General features: G+C 45.4%; 1 protein-coding gene across 1 annotated transcript in view; it reads left to right on the top strand.

Annotated features, from left to right (window-relative positions):
• Positions 1-7406, top strand: part of LOC141953196 (ankyrin repeat and MYND domain-containing protein 1-like) — a 33181-nt gene extending 25775 nt beyond the window's left edge. Inside the window, 7 exon segments of the mRNA XM_074891641.1 lie at positions 406-485; positions 1180-1268; positions 1603-1626; positions 2517-2690; positions 3273-3417; positions 6147-6327; positions 7250-7406. Coding sequence (XP_074747742.1) covers positions 406-485; positions 1180-1268; positions 1603-1626; positions 2517-2690; positions 3273-3417; positions 6147-6327; positions 7250-7406 — 850 coding nt within the window.
• The last annotated feature ends 15989 nt before the right edge of the window (positions 7407-23395 follow it).

The following is a 23395-nucleotide window of genomic DNA, read 5'->3' as shown; positions in this document are numbered from 1 at the left end:
AAGGATGGGTAGTGAGATAAAAACTGGTGATCTTGCCAAGGCATTATTTGTGTGTGTGAGTTTAATTTGTATAATAAATTAAGAAAGGAGTCTTGATAGAAATCTAACGCTGCCATGTTTGGATGTCCATCCTAACAAGAAGATGATGATTTGGGTGCAATGCATTACAGTATTTACAGTTTTTCTTTTACAGTGTATGTAGCAAAAAGACAGATCACCGTTAGTTCCTTGTCAGTAAACAGGGACATTGAAAAACAGCAGCCATCTTGTTTTATTTTCATTGCTGATATGGCTGTAAATAAAATAAAGCACAGTAGTATGGTTACTCTGATTCATAATTTTATCCTTTAAGAACCGACTGGATTATACTTGAAGATATCTGACTTTTGTTTCCTGTTTCGATAGTGATTTGTTGCCTCCAACACACACGAAAGCTGACGTGGACGAATGGTATAGATCTTTGGTGAATGTAAACAAAAGTATGGGTAAGTTGGGAAATCATAAAAGCAGTCTGGAATACAAGCAATTCTTCCTTTCTTTTTTCCAGGCAGTAATGAATCTGACGGTTGCTTTGAAAGTACATGTTTGCTATATTCCTTGTTCCATCTGTTTCCATGTCCCTTCTAAGCCGCTCAGAGCTGGCAACACGACCAAAACAAGCTGGCTGCTGCCCCACCTGCCCTTTGGCAGCACAAGCCTTTTTGCATGATGAGATCCAGCAGGAACTGACTTGGTTAGAATTAACCTGGGGAAAACAGAAGGTTCATTTTAATGCAGATCAGTTCTCAGTCATCAAAAATACTCCTTTTTACCTCTTGGAGAATGAGAGGGGAAGAATTTGAGATGCTTCCTGTCTCCAGGTCCCATAGCGTGACTTCCCTCCGTGTGTCTACCTTCTCTTTCTCCAGAGCGCATCCTGTCTTAATGTTTGTAGCCTGTATAGTAGCAAAGAAGTTGATTGCAGTTGTAAATAACTCACTACTTTGAAACATAATGATAAAAAGATTTGGATTAAAACATCTTATTTTATTGGTTGATAGTGTCATACAAGTGTGAAGACACTACTGGGATGTATTACTTGTGCTGGGACTCAGCACAGGTCCTCTGTATGTTTCCATTTCACATTCCACTGTGAAATACAGAAATCTTTACAATGGCTTGTTCTTCCATATCCTTCAGATACCCACCATGCGCAGTCTGTGATGAAAATACGCCTCCAGTACGAGATGGTCCAGCAAAAATGTTTGGCGGAATTGCAGTTATGCAAGGTTAGTATCACAGCTTTGCAGATTCTTGGAAGGATTGTTGGTAACGGTATACAATGTGTTGTTTGAGGTTTGAGCATCCACCAAACATGGAGATAACAAGTGAAATTGCTTTTTAACCTCTGTCTTATTCTGTTAGAAAACTTACTGTCCGTTTTCTTTCACAGTAGCATGTGGTATTTGTACTAGGAACAAATGCCAGTAATGAAAGGAGTACTGTTCTGCGTTTAGGTAGAGGATTCAGGGTCACAACCCTCAGCCTTTGTGCTGAGTCTGCTGTATTTTGGGAAACAAATTCCACCTCTCTGCTTCAGTTTCTCCCTTTGTGTCCAAATAGAATTGTACTGCTTACTACCAGAATGTGAGGTCTGGCAGGTTGAATCTTTCTCTACACATTCACAAGAAAAGAAGAAACACTATGTTTAGCTACAGTCTCTAACAGCCACACAGTATTTGATGTTATATTATGTTCATGTCAGTAACTTAGAATTCTTTTCATTTAGAATAACCTGCTGAATCTGAATGTTTGCACAAAAAAAAAGAGGCTGAAGAAATTGTGAATTCTGAGTTATTTCATTTGGCTGAGAAACTTTTGAAGAAAGGTTTGAAGAAGAACTGGAACACATGGACAATTGTTTCTTACACCTACTTTTATTACTCTCTGGGAGTAGTCTGTTCTTCCTGCGCTGCTGCCTGAAATGCCGTCTGCATCTTAGGCTATTGGTGTCGTCTTAGAAAGAGGTTCACAGTGTGACTGAACACCTGACCCACGACTAAAAAATCTTTGGCGTGCCTCAAGGAGAACAGTTCATAATTGTTTGGTTTATATTTATGATGGGTTGTCAGGGATGAATTAGGTATAGCTCATCCGGCCTGGAGGCAGAGGAATAGATTGAAATGATCTCCCAAATTTCTTTCAGTCCTATCTCTTATAATTCTGTACGTGAAAACAGCTGGGCAGTTGTTCCTGAAATGATAGATGGCCAGAGACTTCAGGGCATATGCAGGATTTAGTGCTTTGCAGAACTAGAAGAATAGATGGAGTTTTGATAGCTCAGCTTCTAGAACAAAAATGTGCGTTCGTATCCAGTTTACTTGGACTATTTTTTCCTCTCCAAGTAGAAGAGACCATGTTGAGCACTGATAGCATACTTCTAGACAGCCTTTTAGCATGTCATATGTCCCCTTACTCAGTTATTTCACCTTCCAGTGAACAGTTTAATACTAACCATCTCACTTTCGTGTATTTAGAGAGACTTCAAGAAGCTGGCTAAACAGAATGAGCAGAGCTGTAGAGACTTGTACAGCTATTTTCAGGAGGCCATGGGTCTCTGGGACATCCATCAAGAGAAACTGTCCCAGCAGGAAGGTGAACTTCAGAAGAAGTTAGATGAATGCAGATGGAAACGGGATAACATAACACAGGTGTAAACCTAAAACCAAGGATGTGGTATGATGTAAAGAAAGGACTTCCTCATGCAGAGAACCCTCTGGAATTCAGAATACCTGGTATAAAATTTAAAATGTAATCTTTGACATTTATACTGGAATTTCTACAGGGTAGTTTCATTCTGTCAGGTACATATTTTGCTAACAGCTGGATTCACACTGAATGAGTGTTTGTATCTTACTCGTGACATGACAATGGTGATAGAGGTTATATTTTCTGTATTAAGTGGCTGCAAGTTTCTGTTGCTCATAAGGTCTTGTGCAGGTCTATATAGAGTCTTGTTTGTATGTCACATTCTCCTATTATGGGTATATCATGCAACTGGGGGTGGCAACGTCAAAGATGTTCATTATCTATGGAAGATCTTCATTATCTATGGAAGATCTTCATAACAGATGAGTTTTGGTAAGGTAGCTTCCCTTCTCGGTGTAGAATATATGTGCATCATTAAATTATTTGAATCCTAAATAGCTATGAGGCATCTTAGTAATTACTAAACCATTTTTACTGTTTTTTTTTTTTTGGGTTTTTTTGGGGTTTTTTTTATGTGGCCTTAGAGGATGGAAGCTAATCTGGATAGAATTTTGAATAAAATGAGAACAGCGAGCTCTGAGGAAAAGCTGAAGACTTATTTCAAGAAGGCCCTTTCTTCTTTAGATGACATTAGAGCTAGGTATGAATTTTGTAGTGCAAACTTAACAAGTAAAGCATGTTTGAATGTTGGTTGTACTACTTAGGTCTTGTTTATGCTGAAACGTGGAAGTGTGGAAAAACACTGCTTGCTACTTCACGTAAGAATGTAAAAGAAAATAATTTCCACATTGAACAAGATTAATGCAAATAATACCCATGGTAGTAGTTCAGATTCGTGAATCACTAGGATCAGAAAGTAGATCTGTGCTACCACCTGTGCTCTGGGCTCACCAGTTTGATCTCTTTCAAAGTCGCAAGGACTAGAAGTTACTAAAAACTTTCAGATAGCCAAAGTATATATTTGGGTAATATTTCCATTACATTTGTCATGATCAGGCATTTGTATCTTTAAAAATCACATCAAAATTGGCACATACCAAGGTTGGAGGATTAAATAGCCAGAGGGGAAGCAGTTGTATTTTCACACGTGGATGGTCTTTTCTGTCTGTCAGATCAGAGACGTATTAGAAAAGCCATGTGGACCTGAGAGGCAGATCCACACATGTGCACACACCTCACGCTGTAATTGTGTTTAGAACCAACTTGAATTCCATAATTTGTACATACACAATTTGTGTAATTTGTGTTGGTTCAGTACTCTTTATATTCATTAGGACAATTCTAAATTATCCAGAGGTAATGTACCTTTTTAGGTGAGTGGAGAATACAGTGAGACGTTGCAGAGATGGAATGTAATCTGTCTGAACACCTGAATGCTTACATAAATTCCCCATAATTCTCTTTGTATAAGAGACAAAGCAAATGTCAATGAAAACAGGTGTGAACATTGATTTTTCTTGAATTGAGACTCAGCTTGAACCATTAGTTTTCATTTCCAAGTAAAATGAAAATGAACCAGAAAAGCTTCAGTCACAGCTGAGCATGACACAGAATTAACCTGAAAGACAGTAATTTGACCTCCCACTTCTACTATTGCTTATGTAAGCACAGGTCTTGGATGGTTTCCCATCCAAAATGGAAGATCTAAAACACTTTAATATGAATAGTGCTTAACTTTTATGTATTTGTATGTTTGCAATGAACTAATCTCTACTAATAAACCAGGATGTGATTGTAGTCAGGCTAAACAGATACAGTACAATGTTTAGCCTAAAGGTTTTATAAGATTGGTCGAAAAGTTTGATTTGGATTTAAAGACATTGTAGTCATATTTCATTTTATTTCAAAACATACCTGAGTCTCTTAAACAGTGGCCTTAAATTTGACAGGTACGGGACATTCAGCCAAGTTCTAATGGATGAAGTAATGGCTTACTTCAGCTAAAAGCTATTCTGCAGGCATTGATTTCCTATAGTATATCCATCAGCCAGTATTTTAATGTAAAGGAAATCTTCGAACAGGTATAAAGAAAACAAACTTCTTCTGGTTTAAAATCTTCCTGGTGTATTCATTTTTCACTTTGGGGAAAATTTACATTAGCTTTGAAGTTTAGATGATATAAACTTGTGGTGGTTTGACCTTGGCTAAATGCCAGGTACCCACCAAGTCGCTCTATTACTTCCCTCCCCCTTCCCCTTTTTCTTCTCAACAGGGCAAAGAGGGGAAAGAAAATAAGATAGGAAAAAAATCCCAACCCTTGTGGGTAAAACAAAAGCAGTTTTAATATAAGCAAAGCGAAGCAAAGGTCCGCGCACGGAAGCAACAAAAGAAAAGAGATTTATTCTCTACTTCCCATGAACAGGCGATGTCGGGCCTTCTCAGGAAGCAGGGCTCCAATACGTGTAGTGGTTGGGTCGAAGGACCAAGGGTGACCCCACCCGCTTCCTCCTTTTTCCCAGCTTTATACTTGAGCAGACGTCATATGGTCTGGAATATCCCTTTGGTCAGTTCGGGTCAGCTGTCCTGGTTGTGTCCCCTCCCAAGATCTTGCCCACCCCGTCCCACTGGGGGGGGGGGGGGGGGAATGTCGGAAAGAGCCTTGGTGCTGTGTAAGCACCACTCAGCAGTAGCCACAACACCAGTGTGCTATCAACACCCTGCCAGCTCCCAACATAAAACACAGCACCATGAGGGCTGCTACAGGGGAAGACCAATTCTGGCTCAGCCAGACACAGTACACACTGAGAGGCTACAGATTGGCCACTAATCAGAACTCTCTTTTAGTATGAGAAGTGTCAGGTTTTTCTGGTGGAAAAAAACTACTTGAGACAGGTTTGTTGGTCTTTAACATATAAAGTAAAAAATTCTCTTTTTTTTAGGGAACAAGCAAATCATTTCTCAATTCCGCTCTTTCCTGCAAAGAGGATAGGTGCCTTTTCTGGCAGTTTTCTTGAGGTTGATTGGCAGGTTCTTGATTTATCCAGGTATCATTCCAGAAGGGAGACCCAAAAATGTTTTGGGTTTTGTTTTACACAAAACCAGGGAGAAGTGTATTTTCCATTAAAAATAAAAAATCCTTTACCTTTATCTTTGCCACAAGACTGAGAACAGAGAGATAATGTCAGCAGTGACCGAAAAATAAAGGAAAAAGAGGGCTTGGAGCAAACCAAAGGCATTTTGCAATTTGAATGGATTAGGAGCTGCCAGGGATATGTGTCAAACACAGGAGAAAAGTCAAAGAAAAAGAATCAGATGTATTTTATTTGTATGTTTTAGCCACTCCAAGATGTGGCTCGGTTTATTTTACCAATGATTCTGACAAGAGGTTGGCTGCTGGTTGTGATAGTCATTATTCTCGTTTACTGTGGACTATCCTGTAAAATTTCTTTTCTTATCAGTGGAACTGGTGCTTCACAAAGAGCGTCTGGAGCACCACTGTGCAGGGGTGGTGGAAGCTCTGAAAAAGGAGGAAGCTGAGTTTCTCAAATTCTGTCATCAGCAAAATAACCTCATCAAAAACTTACATTCGCAAATCCGTGACATGGAGACTGTCTTCCTCAATGCTCCTCGGACTGAGAAGTAAGTGTGCCACAGGTATTGCTGGTTGTGACGTTCCATAGTTGAATACTCCTGATTGCTGAGATGTTTGTGGTTTGCATTCTGAATCTACGTTCCTCTTTAACGAAGACTGCTTCGTGCAACTTTCAAGAGATGTAAAGAATTTTTGTTTCTTTTATCTCTCCTGGAAGGAATTAAAATCAGTACTGAGTGGATGACAATTTTCATCTATTTTGAAACCGCTGGCAGCCTTAAAGTAGAAAAGATGTTTCCTGTGTTGAGGTTCCGTCCAGTTCACTGAACCTGCATGATAATAGCAATTGACTAATTGGTTTTGAAGGACACTCTTCAGTAGCATCAACTGTTTGCTGATATCTTCTGAATGTTTATCAAAACAACCACAGTTCAGCGAGTTGCTTTCAGAATACTAAACCACTCTTGAGTTTGCAGATGTGGTTTGTGCTTTACAGCCAGCAGTCTCTGAATCATAATATGTGCTCCTCTTGCTACGTGTTTTCCCTGTCTTCTATTGTTTACTGTTAGGTCAGCTTCGTTCAGCAAGAGCGTGTACTCAGAGCTACAGAATCATCTGGAAGTGATCTAGGTTGCCCTGAGGAGTTACCGGAAGGATTTGGAGGAAGCTTTAGGAAATTTAAGGGATTCAAATGTGGAATTTCTCAAAGCTTGAAGGTATAGAGGTTTTATTGGAGTGTTGTTTATAAATAGTTACCTATTTCTGGGCATCAGTGTTTGCTGCATAGGCAGAACAGTAAAATTAAAGTTTATTTTTTTATTCATGTAGTTTGCTATTTAAAAAGAACCCCAATTTATTTTGTTAAGCCACAATTATTATACTGTTTTCATCTTATCTGTGTTGATGTTTTAGTCTTTGAGAAAAGGAAGACTCATAATCGATTCCTTTTACTTTGCTGGTTGCTTTCAGACTATCTTTGGAGGGAGGTAACATTCCTCCCAAGGAGGTCAAGTCTGTCAGCATGCATCTTCAGAAAGAAAGTAAGCGTATTGACGTTTTTGAAAGTTTAATCAAGACAGATATGGAGAAAGTGGAATCAAGTTGCTTGGAGCAGGTGTGCATGTAGGAGTCTGGGCCACGCTGGAGGGAAGTTAGTGCAGGCAGAAGAATGCAAGGACGAAGACAAGGCCAGCAAAATAAGGCTGGCAAAAACACACAAGATAGCAGATAAGTGAGAGACATCTGTGGTCAGCAAAAGCACACAAGTCTGAGCAAAACAGGGTATGAGATAAGGGAGTTTTTGGCAAGTTTTGGGCTTTACATACTAATTGCAATTAACCAATGCAAATGCTTGTAGAGGTGCATGAACAGTGCATGCAGATAACCTGTAGCCTATTAGAAGACAGATGAGTGCATGTATGAAACTTAGTAGAATATAAATGTAACCAGGATTGGGAAATAAATGGATAACGATCTGATAATCATATTGGTGTTGTGTCGTTCCTGTTCCCGCACGGAGAAGTAAGGACCCCGGTAAATGGTGACCCCGACAGGGGTTTGGTGTTAGGATTAAGGCTTGCGGGGTTGGAGTTGGTATTAAGGCTTGGGGATTTGGTGTTGCAATTAAGTCTTGGGGGTTTGGTGTTGGGATTAAGGTTTGGGGGTTTGATGTTGGGATTCAGGCTTGGGGTTGTGGTGTTGGGATTAAGGCTTGGGTGTTTGGTGTTGGGTGAAGGCTTGGGGTTTTGGTGTTAGGATTAAATTTTAGGGATTTGGTGTTAGGATTAAGGCTTGGGGGTTTGGTGTTAGGATAGGGGTTGGGGGTTTGCAGTTCGATTTAAGGCTTGGGGGTTTGGTGTTAGGATTAAGTCTTGGGGGTTTGGTGTTAGGATTAATGCTTGGTGGTGTGGTGTTAGGATTTAGGCTTGGTGGTTTGGTGTTAGGATTAAGGTTTGTCGGTTTGGTGTTTGGATTAAGTCTTTCAGGATAAGGTTAGGTGTTTCTTGTTAGGATTAAGATTTGGGATTTGGTGTTGGGATTAAATCTTGAGGGTTTCGTGTTGGGATTAAGTCTTGGGGATATGTGTTGGGATTAAGGTTTGGTGGATTGGAGTTGTGATTAAGGCTTGGAGGATAAGGTTTGGGGTTTGGTGTTAGGATTAAGGCTTGGGGGGTTGGTGTTAGGATAAGTGTTGGGGTTTTGGTGTTGAGATTAAGGCTTGGGGGGTTTTATTAGGATTAACGCTTGGGGGTTTATTGTTAGGATTAATGCTTGGCGGTGTGGTGTTAGGATTTAGGCTTGGGGTTTGGCATTAGGATTAAGTTTTAGGGGATAAGGTTAGGGGTTTGGTGTTAGGTTTGAGGCTTGGGGTTTGGTGTTGGGATTGAGGCTTGGGGGTTTGATGTTAGGATTAAATCTTGGGCATTTGGTGTTAGGATTAAGCTTGGGGTTTTGGTGTTAGGATAAAGGCTTGGGGGTTTGTGTTGGGATTAATGCTTGGGGATTTAGTGTTGAAATTAAGGCTTGGTTGGTGTTGGTATTAAGGCTTGCGGTTTTGGTGTTGGGAATAAGGTTTGGGTGTTTGCTGTTTGGGTTAAGTCTGGGAGGATAAGGTTAAGTGTTTGGTGTTAGGATTAAGGTTTAGAGGTATGGTGCTGGGATTAATGCTTGGGGGTTTGGTGTTGCGATTAAGGATTGGGGGTTTAGTGCAGAGATTAATGTATGGGTGATTAGAGCTGGGATTAAGGTTTGGAGGATAAGGTTAGAGATTTGGTGTTAGAAAGGGTTCTCTGCAGAGACAAGATTCTGCGCAACAATGTGAACACTTGTGCTTCCCAGGCACAGAGAAGGTGCTAGCAGGGAATTCTCTGCCTGCCTTTCCCCAGTTCTCTGCAAGCTCTCCAGGACAACATAAAATCTGGGGTTCTGTGCTTTCTTTCATTCTGAACAAGTGTTACTGTTTTCTGCACAAAAGCGATTCTGCGAAGCAATGTGAACACTTCTGCTTCCCAGGCACAGAGAAGGTGCTAGCAGGGAATTCTCTGCCTGCCTTTCCCCAGTGCTCTGCAAGCTCTCCAGGACAACATAAAATCTGGGGCTCTGTGCTTTCTTTCGTTCTGAACAAGTGTTACTGTTTTCTGCACAAAAGCGATTCTGCGAAGCAATGTGAACAGGCACAGAGAAGGTGCTAGCAGGGAATTCTCTGCCTGCCTTTCCCCAGTGCTCTGCAAGCTCTCCAGGACAACATAAAATCTGGGGCTCTGTGCTTTCTTTCGTTCTGAACAAGTGTTAGTGTTTTCTGCAAAAAGCGATTCTGCGAAGCAATGTGAACACTTCTGCTTCCCAGGCACAGAGAAGGTGCTAGCAGGGAATTCTCTGCCTGCCTTTCCCCAGTGCTCTGCAAGCTCTCCAGGACAACATAAAATCTGGGGCTCTGTGCTTTCTTTCGCTCTGAACAAGTGTTACTGTTTTCTGCACAAAAGCGATTCTGCGAAGCAATGTGAACACTTGTGCTTCCCAGGCACAGAGAAGGTGCTAGCAGGGAATTCTCTGCCTGCCTTTCCCCAGTGCTCTGCAAGCTCTCCAGGACAACATAAAATCTGGGGCTCTGTGCTTTCTTTTGTTCTGAACAAGTGTGAATGTTTTCTGCAAAAAGCGATTCTGCGAAGCAATGTGAACACTTGTGCTTCCCAGGCACAGAGAAGGTGCTAGCAGGGAATTCTCTGCCTGCCTTTCCCCAGTGCTCTGCAAGCTCTCCAGGACAACAGCAAATCTGGGGCTCTGTGCTTTCTTTCGTTCTGAACAAGTTTTACTGTTTTCTGCACAAAAGCGATTCTGCGAAGCAATGTGAACACTTCTGCTTCCCAGGCACAGAGAAGGTGCTAGCAGGGAATTCTCTGCCTGCCTTTCCCCAGTGCTCTGCAAGCTCTCCAGGACAACATAAAATCTGGGGCTCTGTGCTTTCTTTCGTTCTGAACAAGTGTTACTGTTTTCTGCACAAAAGCGATTCTGCGAAGCAATGTGAACAGGCACAGAGAAGGTGCTAGCAGGGAATTCTCTGCCTGCCTTTCCTCAGTGCTCTGCAAGCTCTCCAGGACAACATAAAATCTGGGGCTCTGTGCTTTCTTTCGTTCTGAACAAGTGTTACTGTTTTCTGCACAAAAGCGATTCTGCGAAGCAATGTGAACAGGCACAGAGAAGGTGCTAGCAGGGAATTCTCTGCCTGCCTTTCCCCAGTGCTCTGCAAGCTCTCCAGGACAACAGCAAATCTGGGGTTCTGTGCTTTCTTTTGTTCTGAACAAGTGTTAGTGTTTTCTGCACAAAAGCGATTCTGCGAAGCAATGTGAACACTTGTGCTTCCCAGGCACAGAGAAGGTGCTAGCAGGGAATTCTCTGCCTGCCTTTCCTCAGTGCTCTGCAAGCTCTCCAGGACAACATAAAATCTGGGGCTCTGTGCTTTCTTTCGTTCTGAACAAGTGTTACTGTTTTCTGCACAAAAGCGATTTTGCGAAGCAATGTGAACACTTCTGCTTCCCAGGCACAGAGAAGGTGCTAGCAGGGAATTCTCTGCCTGCCTTTCCCCAGTGCTCTGCAAGCTCTCCAGGACAACATAAAATCTGGGGCTCTGTGCTTTCTTTCGTTCTGAACAAGTGTTACTGTTTTCTGCACAAAAGCGATTCTGCCAAGCAATGTGAACACTTGTGCTTCCCAGGCACAGAGAAGGTGCTAGCAGGGAATTCTCTGCCTGCCTTTCCCCAGTGCTCTGCAAGCTCTCCAGGACAACATAAAATCTGGGGCTCTGTGCTTTCTTTCATTCTGAACAAGTGTTACTGTTTTCTGCACAAAAGCGATTCTGCCAAGCAATGTGAACAGGCACAGAGAAGGTGCTAGCAGGGAATTCTCTGCCTGCCTTTCCCCAGTGCTCTGCAAGCTCTCCAGGACAACAGCAAATCTGGGGTTCTGTGCTTTCTTTTGTTCTGAACAAGTGTTAGTGTTTTCTGCACAAAAGCGATTCTGCGAAGCAATGTGAACACTTGTGCTTCCCAGGCACAGAGAAGGTGCTAGCAGGGAATTCTCTGCCTGCCTTTCCTCAGTGCTCTGCAAGCTCTCCAGGACAACATAAAATCTGGGGCTCTGTGCTTTCTTTCGTTCTGAACAAGTGTTACTGTTTTCTGCACAAAAGCGATTTTGCGAAGCAATGTGAACACTTCTGCTTCCCAGGCACAGAGAAGGTGCTAGCAGGGAATTCTCTGCCTGCCTTTCCCCAGTGCTCTGCAAGCTCTCCAGGACAACATAAAATCTGGGGCTCTGTGCTTTCTTTCGTTCTGAACAAGTGTTACTGTTTTCTGCACAAAAGCGATTCTGCCAAGCAATGTGAACACTTCTGCTTCCCAGGCACAGAGAAGGTGCTAGCAGGGAATTCTCTGCCTGCCTTTCCCCAGTGCTCTGCAAGCTCTCCAGGACAACATAAAATCTGGGGCTCTGTGCTTTCTTTCGTTCTGAACAAGTGTTACTGTTTTCTGCACAAAAGCGATTCTGCGAAGCAATGTGAACACTTGTGCTTCCCAGGCACAGAGAAGGTGCTAGCAGGGAATTCTCTGCCTGCCTTTCCCCAGTGCTCTGCAAGCTCTCCAGGACAACATAAAATCCGGGGCTCTGTGCTTTCTTTCGTTCTGAACAAGTCTTACTGTTTTCTGCACAAAAGCAATTCTGCCAAGCAATGTGAACTCTTGTGCTTCCAGGCACAGAGAAGGTGCTAGCAGGGAATTCTCTGCCTGCCTTTCCCCAGTGCTCTGCAAGCTCTCCAGGACAACATAAAATCTGGGGCTCTGTGCTTTCTTTCGTTCTGAACAAGTGTTACTGTTTTCTGCACAAAAGCGATTCTGCGAAGCAATGTGAACAGGCACAGAGAAGGTGCTAGCAGGGAATTCTCTGCCTGCCTTTCCCCAGTGCTCTGCAAGCTCTCCAGGACAACAGCAAATCTGGGGCTCTGTGCTTTCTTTCGTTCTGAACAAGTGTTACTGTTTTCTGCACAAAAGCGATTCTGCGAAGCAATGTGAACACTTGTGCTTCCCAGGCACAGAGAAGGTGCTAGCAGGGAATTCTCTGCCTGCCTTTCCCCAGTGCTCTGCAAGCTCTCCAGGACAACATAAAATCTGGGGCTCTGTGCTTTCTTTCGTTCTGAACAAGTGTTACTGTTTTCTGCACAAAAGCGATTCTGCCAAGCAATGTGAACACTTGTGCTTCCCAGGCACAGAGAAGGTGCTAGCAGGGAATTCTCTGCCTGCCTTTCCCCAGTGCTCTGCAAGCTCTCCAGGACAACATAAAATCTGGGGCTCTGTGCTTTCTTTCGTTCTGAACAAGTGTTACTGTTTTCTGCACAAAAGCGATTCTGCCAAGCAATGTGAACAGGCACAGAGAAGGTGCTAGCAGGGAATTCTCTGCCTGCCTTTCCCCAGTGCTCTGCAAGCTCTCCAGGACAACATAAAATCTGGGGCTCTGTGCTTTCTTTCGTTCTGAACAAGTGTTACTGTTTTCTGCACAAAAGCGATTCTGCGAAGCAATGTGAACACTTGTGCTTCCCAGGCACAGAGAAGGTGCTAGCAGGGAATTCTCTGCCTGCCTTTCCCCAGTGCTCTGCAAGCTCTCCAGGACAACATAAAATCTGGGGCTCTGTGCTTTCTTTCGTTCTGAACAAGTGTTACTGTTTTCTGCACAAAAGCGATTCTGCCAAGCAATGTGAACACTTGTGCTTCCCAGGCACAGAGAAGGTGCTAGCAGGGAATTCTCTGCCTGCCTTTCCCCAGTGCTCTGCAAGCTCTCCAGGACAACAGCAAATCTGGGGCTCTGTGCTTTCTTTCGTTCTGAACAAGTGTTACTGTTTTCTGCACAAAAGCGATTCTGCGAAGCAATGTGAACACTTGTGCTTCCCAGGCACAGAGAAGGTGCTAGCAGGGAATTCTCTGCCTGCCTTTCCCCAGTGCTCTGCAAGCTCTCCAGGACAACATAAAATCTGGGGCTCTGTGATTTCTTTCGTTCTGAACAAGTGTTACTGTTTTCTGCACAAAAGCGATTCTGCGAAGCAATGTGAACACTTGTGCTTCCCAGGCACAGAGAAGGTGCTAGCAGGGAATTCTCTGCCTGCCTTTCCCCAGTGCTCTGCAAGCTCTCCAGGACAACATAAAATCTGGGGCTCTGTGATTTCTTTCGTTCTGAACAAGTGTTACTGTTTTCTGCACAAAAGCGATTCTGCGAAGCAATGTGAACACTTGTGCTTCCCAGGCACAGAGAAGGTGCTAGCAGGGAATTCTCTGCCTGCCTTTCCCCAGTGCTCTGCAAGCTCTCCAGGACAACAGCAAATCTGGGGCTCTGTGCTTTCTTTCGTTCTGAACAAGTGTTACTGTTTTCTGCACAAAAGCGATTCTGCCAAGCAATGTGAACACTTGTGCTTCCCAGGCACAGAGAAGGTGCTAGCAGGGAATTCTCTGCCTGCCTTTCCCCAGTGCTCTGCAAGCTCTCCAGGACAACATAAAATCTGGGGCTCTGTGATTTCTTTCGTTCTGAACAAGTGTTACTGTTTTCTGCACAAAAGCGATTCTGCGAAGCAATGTGAACACTTGTGCTTCCCAGGCACAGAGAAGGTGCTAGCAGGGAATTCTCTGCCTGCCTTTCCCCAGTGCTCTGCAAGCTCTCCAGGACAACATAAAATCTGGGGCTCTGTGCTTTCTTTCGTTCTGAACAAGTGTTACTGTTTTCTGCACAAAAGCGATTCTGCGAAGCAATGTGAACACTTGTGCTTCCCAGGCACAGAGAAGGTGCTAGCAGGGAATTCTCTGCCTGCCTTTCCCCAGTGCTCTGCAAGCTCTCCAGGACAACAGCAAATCTGGGGCTCTGTGATTTCTTTTGTTCTGAACAAGTGTTACTGTTTTCTGCACAAAAGCGGTTCTGCGAAGCAATGTGAACACTTGTGCTTCCCAGGCACAGAGAAGGTGCTAGCAGGGAATTCTCTGCCTGCCTTTCCCCAGTGCTCTGCAAGCTCTCCAGGACAACAGCAAATCTGGGGCTCTGTGATTTCTTTTGTTCTGAACAAGTGTTACTGTTTTCTGCACAAAAGCGGTTCTGCGAAGCAATGTGAACACTTGTGCTTCCCAGGCACAGAGAAGGTGCTAGCAGGGAATTCTCTGCCTGCCTTTCCCCAGTGCTCTGCAAGCTCTCCAGGACAACATAAAATCTGGGGCTCTGTGCTTTCTTTCGTTCTGAACAAGTGTTACTGTTTTCTGCACAAAAGCGGTTCTGCGAAGCAATGTGAACACTTGTGCTTCCCAGGCACAGAGAAGGTGCTAGCAGGGAATTCTCTGCCTGCCTTTCCCCAGTGCTCTGCAAGCTCTCCAGGACAACATAAAATCTGGGGCTCTGTGCTTTCTTTCGTTCTGAACAAGTGTTACTGTTTTCTGCACAAAAGCGATTCTGCGAAGCAATGTGAACAGGCACAGAGAAGGTGCTAGCAGGGAATTCTCTGCCTGCCTTTCCCCAGTGCTCTGCAAGCTCTCCAGGACAACATAAAATCTGGGGCTCTGTGCTTTCTTTCGTTCTGAACAAGTGTTACTGTTTTCTGCACAAAAGCGATTCTGCCAAGCAATGTGAACACTTCTGCTTCCCAGGCACAGAGAAGGTGCTAGCAGGGAATTCTCTGCCTGCCTTTCCCCAGTGCTCTGCAAGCTCTCCAGGACAACATAAAATCTGGGGCTCTGTGCTTTCTTTCGTTCTGAACAAGTGTTACTGTTTTCTGCACAAAAGCGGTTCTGCGAAGCAATGTGAACACTTGTGCTTCCCAGGCACAGAGAAGGTGCTAGCAGGGAATTCTCTGCCTGCCTTTCCCCAGTGCTCTGCAAGCTCTCCAGGACAACATAAAATCTGGGGCTCTGTGCTTTCTTTCGTTCTGAACAAGTGTTACTGTTTTCTGCACAAAAGCGGTTCTGCGAAGCAACGTGAACACTTGTGCTTCCCAGGCACAGAGAAGGTGCTAGCAGGGAATTCTCTGCCTGCCTTTCCCCAGTGCTCTGCAAGCTCTCCAGGACAACATAAAATCTGGGGCTCTGTGCTTTCTTTCGTTCTGAACAAGTGTTACTGTTTTCTGCACAAAAGCGATTCTGCGAAGCAATGTGAACAGGCACAGAGAAGGTGCTAGCAGGGAATTCTCTGCCTGCCTTTCCCCAGTGCTCTGCAAGCTCTCCAGGACAACATAAAATCTGGGGCTCTGTGCTTTCTTTCGTTCTGAACAAGTGTTACTGTTTTCTGCACAAAAGCGATTCTGCGAAGCAATGTGAACACTTGTGCTTCCCAGGCACAGAGAAGGTGCTAGCAGGGAATTCTCTGCCTGCCTTTCCCCAGTGCTCTGCAAGCTCTCCAGGACAACATAAAATCTGGGGCTCTGTGCTTTCTTTCGTTCTGAACAAGTGTTACTGTTTTCTGCACAAAAGCGATTCTGCGAAGCAATGTGAACACTTGTGCTTCCCAGGCACAGAGAAGGTGCTAGCAGGGAATTCTCTGCCTGCCTTTCCCCAGTGCTCTGCAAGCTCTCCAGGACAACAGCAAATCTGGGGCTCTGTGCTTTCTTTCGTTCTGAACAAGTGTTACTGTTTTCTGCACAAAAGCGATTCTGCGAAGCAATGTGAACACTTGTGCTTCCCAGGCACAGAGAAGGTGCTAGCAGGGAATTCTCTGCCTGCCTTTCCCCAGTGCTCTGCAAGCTCTCCAGGACAACATAAAATCTGGGGCTCTGTGATTTCTTTCGTTCTGAACAAGTGTTACTGTTTTCTGCACAAAAGCGATTCTGCGAAGCAATGTGAACACTTGTGCTTCCCAGGCACAGAGAAGGTGCTAGCAGGGAATTCTCTGCCTGCCTTTCCCCAGTGCTCTGCAAGCTCTCCAGGACAACAGCAAATCTGGGGCTCTGTGATTTCTTTTGTTCTGAACAAGTGTTACTGTTTTCTGCACAAAAGCGGTTCTGCGAAGCAATGTGAACACTTGTGCTTCCCAGGCACAGAGAAGGTGCTAGCAGGGAATTCTCTGCCTGCCTTTCCCCAGTGCTCTGCAAGCTCTCCAGGACAACAGCAAATCTGGGGCTCTGTGATTTCTTTTGTTCTGAACAAGTGTTACTGTTTTCTGCACAAAAGCGGTTCTGCGAAGCAATGTGAACACTTGTGCTTCCCAGGCACAGAGAAGGTGCTAGCAGGGAATTCTCTGCCTGCCTTTCCCCAGTGCTCTGCAAGCTCTCCAGGACAACATAAAATCTGGGGCTCTGTGCTTTCTTTCGTTCTGAACAAGTGTTACTGTTTTCTGCACAAAAGCGGTTCTGCGAAGCAATGTGAACACTTGTGCTTCCCAGGCACAGAGAAGGTGCTAGCAGGGAATTCTCTGCCTGCCTTTCCCCAGTGCTCTGCAAGCTCTCCAGGACAACATAAAATCTGGGGCTCTGTGCTTTCTTTCGTTCTGAACAAGTGTTACTGTTTTCTGCACAAAAGCGATTCTGCGAAGCAATGTGAACAGGCACAGAGAAGGTGCTAGCAGGGAATTCTCTGCCTGCCTTTCCCCAGTGCTCTGCAAGCTCTCCAGGACAACATAAAATCTGGGGCTCTGTGCTTTCTTTCGTTCTGAACAAGTGTTACTGTTTTCTGCACAAAAGCGATTCTGCCAAGCAATGTGAACACTTCTGCTTCCCAGGCACAGAGAAGGTGCTAGCAGGGAATTCTCTGCCTGCCTTTCCCCAGTGCTCTGCAAGCTCTCCAGGACAACATAAAATCTGGGGCTCTGTGCTTTCTTTCGTTCTGAACAAGTGTTACTGTTTTCTGCACAAAAGCGGTTCTGCGAAGCAATGTGAACACTTGTGCTTCCCAGGCACAGAGAAGGTGCTAGCAGGGAATTCTCTGCCTGCCTTTCCCCAGTGCTCTGCAAGCTCTCCAGGACAACATAAAATCTGGGGCTCTGTGCTTTCTTTCGTTCTGAACAAGTGTTACTGTTTTCTGCACAAAAGCGATTCTGCGAAGCAATGTGAACAGGCACAGAGAAGGTGCTAGCAGGGAATTCTCTGCCTGCCTTTCCCCAGTGCTCTGCAAGCTCTCCAGGACAACATAAAATCTGGGGCTCTGTGCTTTCTTTCGTTCTGAACAAGTGTTACTGTTTTCTGCACAAAAGCGATTCTGCGAAGCAATGTGAACACTTGTGCTTCCCAGGCACAGAGAAGGTGCTAGCAGGGAATTCTCTGCCTGCCTTTCCCCAGTGCTCTGCAAGCTCTCCAGGACAACATAAAATCTGGGGCTCTGTGCTTTCTTTCGTTCTGAACAAGTGTTACTGTTTTCTGCACAAAAGCGATTCTGCCAAGCAAAGTGAACAGGCACAGAGAAGGTGCTAGCAGGGAATTCTCTGCCTGCCTTTCCTCAGTGCTCTGCAAGCTCTCCAGGACAACATAAAATCTGGGGCTCTGTGCTTTCTTTCGTTCTGAACAAGTGTTACTGTTTTCTGCACAAAAGCGATTCTGCCAAGCAATGTGAACACTTGTGCTTCCCAGGCACAGAGAAGGTGCTAGCAGGGAATTCTCTGCCTGCCTTTCCCCAGTGCTCTGCAAGCTCTCCAGGACAACAGCAAATCTGGGGCTCTGTGCTTTCTTTCGTTCTGAACAAGTGTTACTGTTTTCTGCACAAAAGCGATTCTGCGAAGCAATGTGAACAGGCACAGAGAAGGTGCTAGCAGGGAATTCTCTGCCTGCCTTTCCCCAGTGCTCTGCAAGCTCTCCAGGACAACATAAAATCTGGGGCTCTGTGCTTTCTTTCATTCGGAACAAGTGTTACTGTTTTCTGCACAAAAGCGATTCTGCGAAGCAATGTGAACAGGCACAGAGAAGGTGCTAGCAGGGAATTCTCTGCCTGCCTTTCCTCAGTGCTCTGCAAGCTCTCCAGGACAACATAAAATCTGGGGCTCTGTGCTTTCTTTCATTCTGAACAAGTGTTACTGTTTTCTGCACAAAAGCGATTCTGCGAAGCAATGTGAACACTTCTGCTTCCCAGGCACAGAGAAGGTGCTAGCAGGGAATTCTCTGCCTGCCTTTCCCCAGTGCTCTGCAAGCTCTCCAGGACAACAGCAAATCTGGGGCTCTGTGCTTTCTTTCGTTCTGAACAAGTGTTACTGTTTTCTGCACAAAAGCGATTCTGCGAAGCAAAGTGAACAGGCACAGAGAAGGTGCTAGCAGGGAATTCTCTGCCTGCCTTTCCCCAGTGCTCTGCAAGCTCTCCAGGACAACATAAAATCTGGGGCTCTGTGCTTTCTTTCATTCTGAACAAGTGTTACTGTTTTCTGCACAAAAGCGATTCTGCGAAGCAATGTGAACACTTGTGCTTCCCAGGCACAGAGAAGGTGCTAGCAGGGAATTCTCTGCCTGCCTTTCCCCAGTGCTCTGCAAGCTCTCCAGGACAACATAAAATCTGGGGCTCTGTGCTTTCTTTCGTTCTGAACAAGTGTTACTGTTTTCTGCACAAAAGCGATTCTGCCAAGCAATGTGAACACTTGTGCTTCCCAGGCACAGAGAAGGTGCTAGCAGGGAATTCTCTGCCTGCCTTTCCCCAGTGCTCTGCAAGCTCTCCAGGACAACATAAAATCTGGGGCTCTGTGCTTTCTTTCGTTCTGAACAAGTGTTACTGTTTTCTGCACAAAAGCGATTCTGCGAAGCAATGTGAACACTTGTGCTTCCCAGGCACAGAGAAGGTGCTAGCAGGGAATTCTCTGCCTGCCTTTCCCCAGTGCTCTGCAAGCTCTCCAGGACAACATAAAATCTGGGGCTCTGTGATTTCTTTCGTTCTGAACAAGTGTTACTGTTTTCTGCACAAAAGCGGTTCTGCGAAGCAATGTGAACACTTGTGCTTCCCAGGCACAGAGAAGGTGCTAGCAGGGAATTCTCTGCCTGCCTTTCCCCAGTGCTCTGCAAGCTCTCCAGGACAACATAAAATCTGGGGCTCTGTGCTTTCTTTCGTTCTGAACAAGTGTTACTGTTTTCTGCACAAAAGCGATTCTGCGAAGCAATGTGAACAGGCACAGAGAAGGTGCTAGCAGGGAATTCTCTGCCTGCCTTTCCTCAGTGCTCTGCAAGCTCTCCAGGACAACATAAAATCTGGGGCTCTGTGCTTTCTTTCGTTCTGAACAAGTGTTACTGTTTTCTGCACAAAAGCGATTCTGCGAAGCAATGTGAACAGGCACAGAGAAGGTGCTAGCAGGGAATTCTCTGCCTGCCTTTCCCCAGTGCTCTGCAAGCTCTCCAGGACAACAGCAAATCTGGGGCTCTGTGCTTTCTTTCGTTCTGAACAAGTGTTACTGTTTTCTGCACAAAAGCGATTTTGCGAAGCAATGTGAACACTTGTGCTTCCCAGGCACAGAGAAGGTGCTAGCAGGGAATTCTCTGCCTGCCTTTCCCCAGTGCTCTGCAAGCTCTCCAGGACAACAGCAAATCTGGGGCTCTGTGCTTTCTTTCGTTCTGAACAAGTGTTACTGTTTTCTGCACAAAAGCGATTCTGCCAAGCAATGTGAACACTTGTGCTTCCCAGGCACAGAGAAGGTGCTAGCAGGGAATTCTCTGCCTGCCTTTCCCCAGTGCTCTGCAAGCTCTCCAGGACAACATAAAATCTGGGGCTCTGTGCTTTCTTTCGTTCTGAACAAGTGTTACTGTTTTCTGCACAAAAGCGGTTCTGCGAAGCAATGTGAACAGGCACAGAGAAGGTGCTAGCAGGGAATTCTCTGCCTGCCTTTCCCCAGTGCTCTGCAAGCTCTCCAGGACAACATAAAATCTGGGGTTCTGTGCTTTCTTTTGTTCTGAACAAGTGTTAGTGTTTTCTGCAGAAAAGCGATTTTGCGAAGCAATGTGAACACTTGTGCTTCCCAGGCACAGAGAAGGTGCTAGCAGGGAATTCTCTGCCTGCCTTTCCCCAGTGCTCTGCAAGCTCTCCAGGACAACATAAAATCTGGGGCTCTGTGCTTTCTTTCGTTCTGAACAAGTGTTACTGTTTTCTGCACAAAAGCGATTCTGCCAAGCAATGTGAACACTTGTGCTTCCCAGGCACAGAGAAGGTGCTAGCAGGGAATTCTCTGCCTGCCTTTCCCCAGTGCTCTGCAAGCTCTCCAGGACAACATAAAATCCGGGGCTCTGTGCTTTCTTTCGTTCTGAACAAGTCTTACTGTTTTCTGCACAAAAGCAATTCTGCCAAGCAATGTGAACTCTTGTGCTTCCCAGGCACAGAGAAGGTGCTAGCAGGGAATTCTCTGCCTGCCTTTCCCCAGTGCTCTGCAAGCTCTCCAGGACAACATAAAATCTGGGGCTCTGTGCTTTCTTTCGTTCTGAACAAGTGTTACTGTTTTCTGCACAAAAGCGATTCTGCGAAGCAATGTGAACAGGCACAGAGAAGGTGCTAGCAGGGAATTCTCTGCCTGCCTTTCCCCAGTGCTCTGCAAGCTCTCCAGGACAACAGCAAATCTGGGGCTCTGTGCTTTCTTTCGTTCTGAACATGTGTTACTGTTTTCTGCACAAAAGCGATTCTGCGAAGCAATGTGAACAGGCACAGAGAAGGTGCTAGCAGGGAATTCTCTGCCTGCCTTTCCCCAGTGCTCTGCAAGCTCTCCAGGACAACAGCAAATCTGGGGCTCTGTGCTTTCTTTCATTCTGAACAAGTGTTACTGTTTTCTGCACAAAAGCGATTCTGCGAAGCAATGTGAACACTTGTGCTTCCCAGGCACAGAGAAGGTGCTAGCAGGGAATTCTCTGCCTGCCTTTCCCCAGTGCTCTGCAAGCTCTCCAGGACAACATAAAATCTGGGGCTCTGTGCTTTCTTTCGTTCTGAACAAGTGTTACTGTTTTCTGCACAAAAGCGATTCTGCCAAGCAATGTGAACACTTCTGCTTCCCAGGCACAGAGAAGGTGCTAGCAGGGAATTCTCTGCCTGCCTTTCCCCAGTGCTCTGCAAGCTCTCCAGGACAACAGCAAATCTGGGGCTCTGTGCTTTCTTTCGTTCTGAACAAGTGTTACTGTTTTCTGCACAAAAGCGATTCTGCGAAGCAATGTGAACACTTGTGCTTCCCAGGCACAGAGAAGGTGCTAGCAGGGAATTCTCTGCCTGCCTTTCCCCAGTGCTCTGCAAGCTCTCCAGGACAACATAAAATCTGGGGCTCTGTGCTTTCTTTCGTTCTGAACAAGTGTTACTGTTTTCTGCACAAAAGCGATTCTGCCAAGCAATGTGAACACTTCTGCTTCCCAGGCACAGAGAAGGTGCTAGCAGGGAATTCTCTGCCTGCCTTTCCCCAGTGCTCTGCAAGCTCTCCAGGACAACAGCAAATCTGGGGCTCTGTGCTTTCTTTCGTTCTGAACAAGTGTTACTGTTTTCTGCACAAAAGCGATTCTGCGAAGCAATGTGAACACTTGTGCTTCCCAGGCACAGAGAAGGTGCTAGCAGGGAATTCTCTGCCTGCCTTTCCCCAGTGCTCTGCAAGCTCTCCAGGACAACATAAAATCTGGGGCTCTGTGATTTCTTTCGTTCTGAACAAGTGTTACTGTTTTCTGCACAAAAGCGATTCTGCGAAGCAATGTGAACACTTCTGCTTCCCAGGCACAGAGAAGGTGCTAGCAGGGAATTCTCTGCCTGCCTTTCCCCAGTGCTCTGCAAGCTCTCCAGGACAACAGCAAATCTGGGGCTCTGTGCTTTCTTTCGTTCTGAACAAGTGTTACTGTTTTCTGCACAAAAGCGATTCTGCGAAGCAATGTGAACACTTGTGCTTCCCAGGCACAGAGAAGGTGCTAGCAGGGAATTCTCTGCCTGCCTTTCCCCAGTGCTCTGCAAGCTCTCCAGGACAACATAAAATCTGGGGCTCTGTGATTTCTTTCGTTCTGAACAAGTGTTACTGTTTTCTGCACAAAAGCGATTCTGCGAAGCAATGTGAACACTTGTGCTTCCCAGGCACAGAGAAGGTGCTAGCAGGGAATTCTCTGCCTGCCTTTCCCCAGTGCTCTGCAAGCTCTCCAGGACAACAGCAAATCTGGGGCTCTGTGATTTCTTTTGTTCTGAACAAGTGTTACTGTTTTCTGCACAAAAGCGGTTCTGCGAAGCAATGTGAACACTTGTGCTTCCCAGGCACAGAGAAGGTGCTAGCAGGGAATTCTCTGCCTGCCTTTCCCCAGTGCTCTGCAAGCTCTCCAGGACAACATAAAATCTGGGGCTCTGTGCTTTCTTTCGTTCTGAACAAGTGTTACTGTTTTCTGCACAAAAGCGATTCTGCCAAGCAATGTGAACAGGCACAGAGAAGGTGCTAGCAGGGAATTCTCTGCCTGCCTTTCCTCAGTGCTCTGCAAGCTCTCCAGGACAACATAAAATCTGGGGCTCTGTGCTTTCTTTCGTTCTGAACAAGTGTTACTGTTTTCTGCACAAAAGCGATTTTGCGAAGCAATGTGAACACTTGTGCTTCCCAGGCACAGAGAAGGTGCTAGCAGGGAATTCTCTGCCTGCCTTTCCCCAGTGCTCTGCAAGCTCTCCAGGACAACATAAAATCTGGGGCTCTGTGCTTTCTTTCGTTCTGAACAAGTGTTACTGTTTTCTGCACAAAAGCGATTCTGCCAAGCAATGTGAACACTTGTGCTTCCCAGGCACAGAGAAGGTGCTAGCAGGGAATTCTCTGCCTGCCTTTCCCCAGTGCTCTGCAAGCTCTCCAGGACAACATAAAATCTGGGGCTCTGTGATTTCTTTCGTTCTGAACAAGTGTTACTGTTTTCTGCACAAAAGCGATTCTGCCAAGCAATGTGAACACTTGTGCTTCCCAGGCACAGAGAAGGTGCTAGCAGGGAATTCTCTGCCTGCCTTTCCCCAGTGCTCTGCAAGCTCTCCAGGACAACATAAAATCTGGGGCTCTGTGCTTTCTTTCATTCTGAACAAGTGTTACTGTTTTCTGCACAAAAGCGATTCTGCGAAGCAATGTGAACAGGCACAGAGAAGGTGCTAGCAGGGAATTCTCTGCCTGCCTTTCCCCAGTGCTCTGCAAGCTCTCCAGGACAACATAAAATCTGGGGCTCTGTGATTTCTTTCGTTCTGAACA

The sequence above is a fragment of the Strix uralensis genome, chromosome 21 (genome assembly GCF_047716275.1).
Source record: "Strix uralensis isolate ZFMK-TIS-50842 chromosome 21, bStrUra1, whole genome shotgun sequence".
Lineage (NCBI taxonomy): Eukaryota > Metazoa > Chordata > Aves > Strigiformes > Strigidae > Strix > Strix uralensis.
The sequence above is the reverse complement of the archived record's forward strand: the minus strand, read 5'-3'. Positions and strand labels throughout refer to the sequence as shown.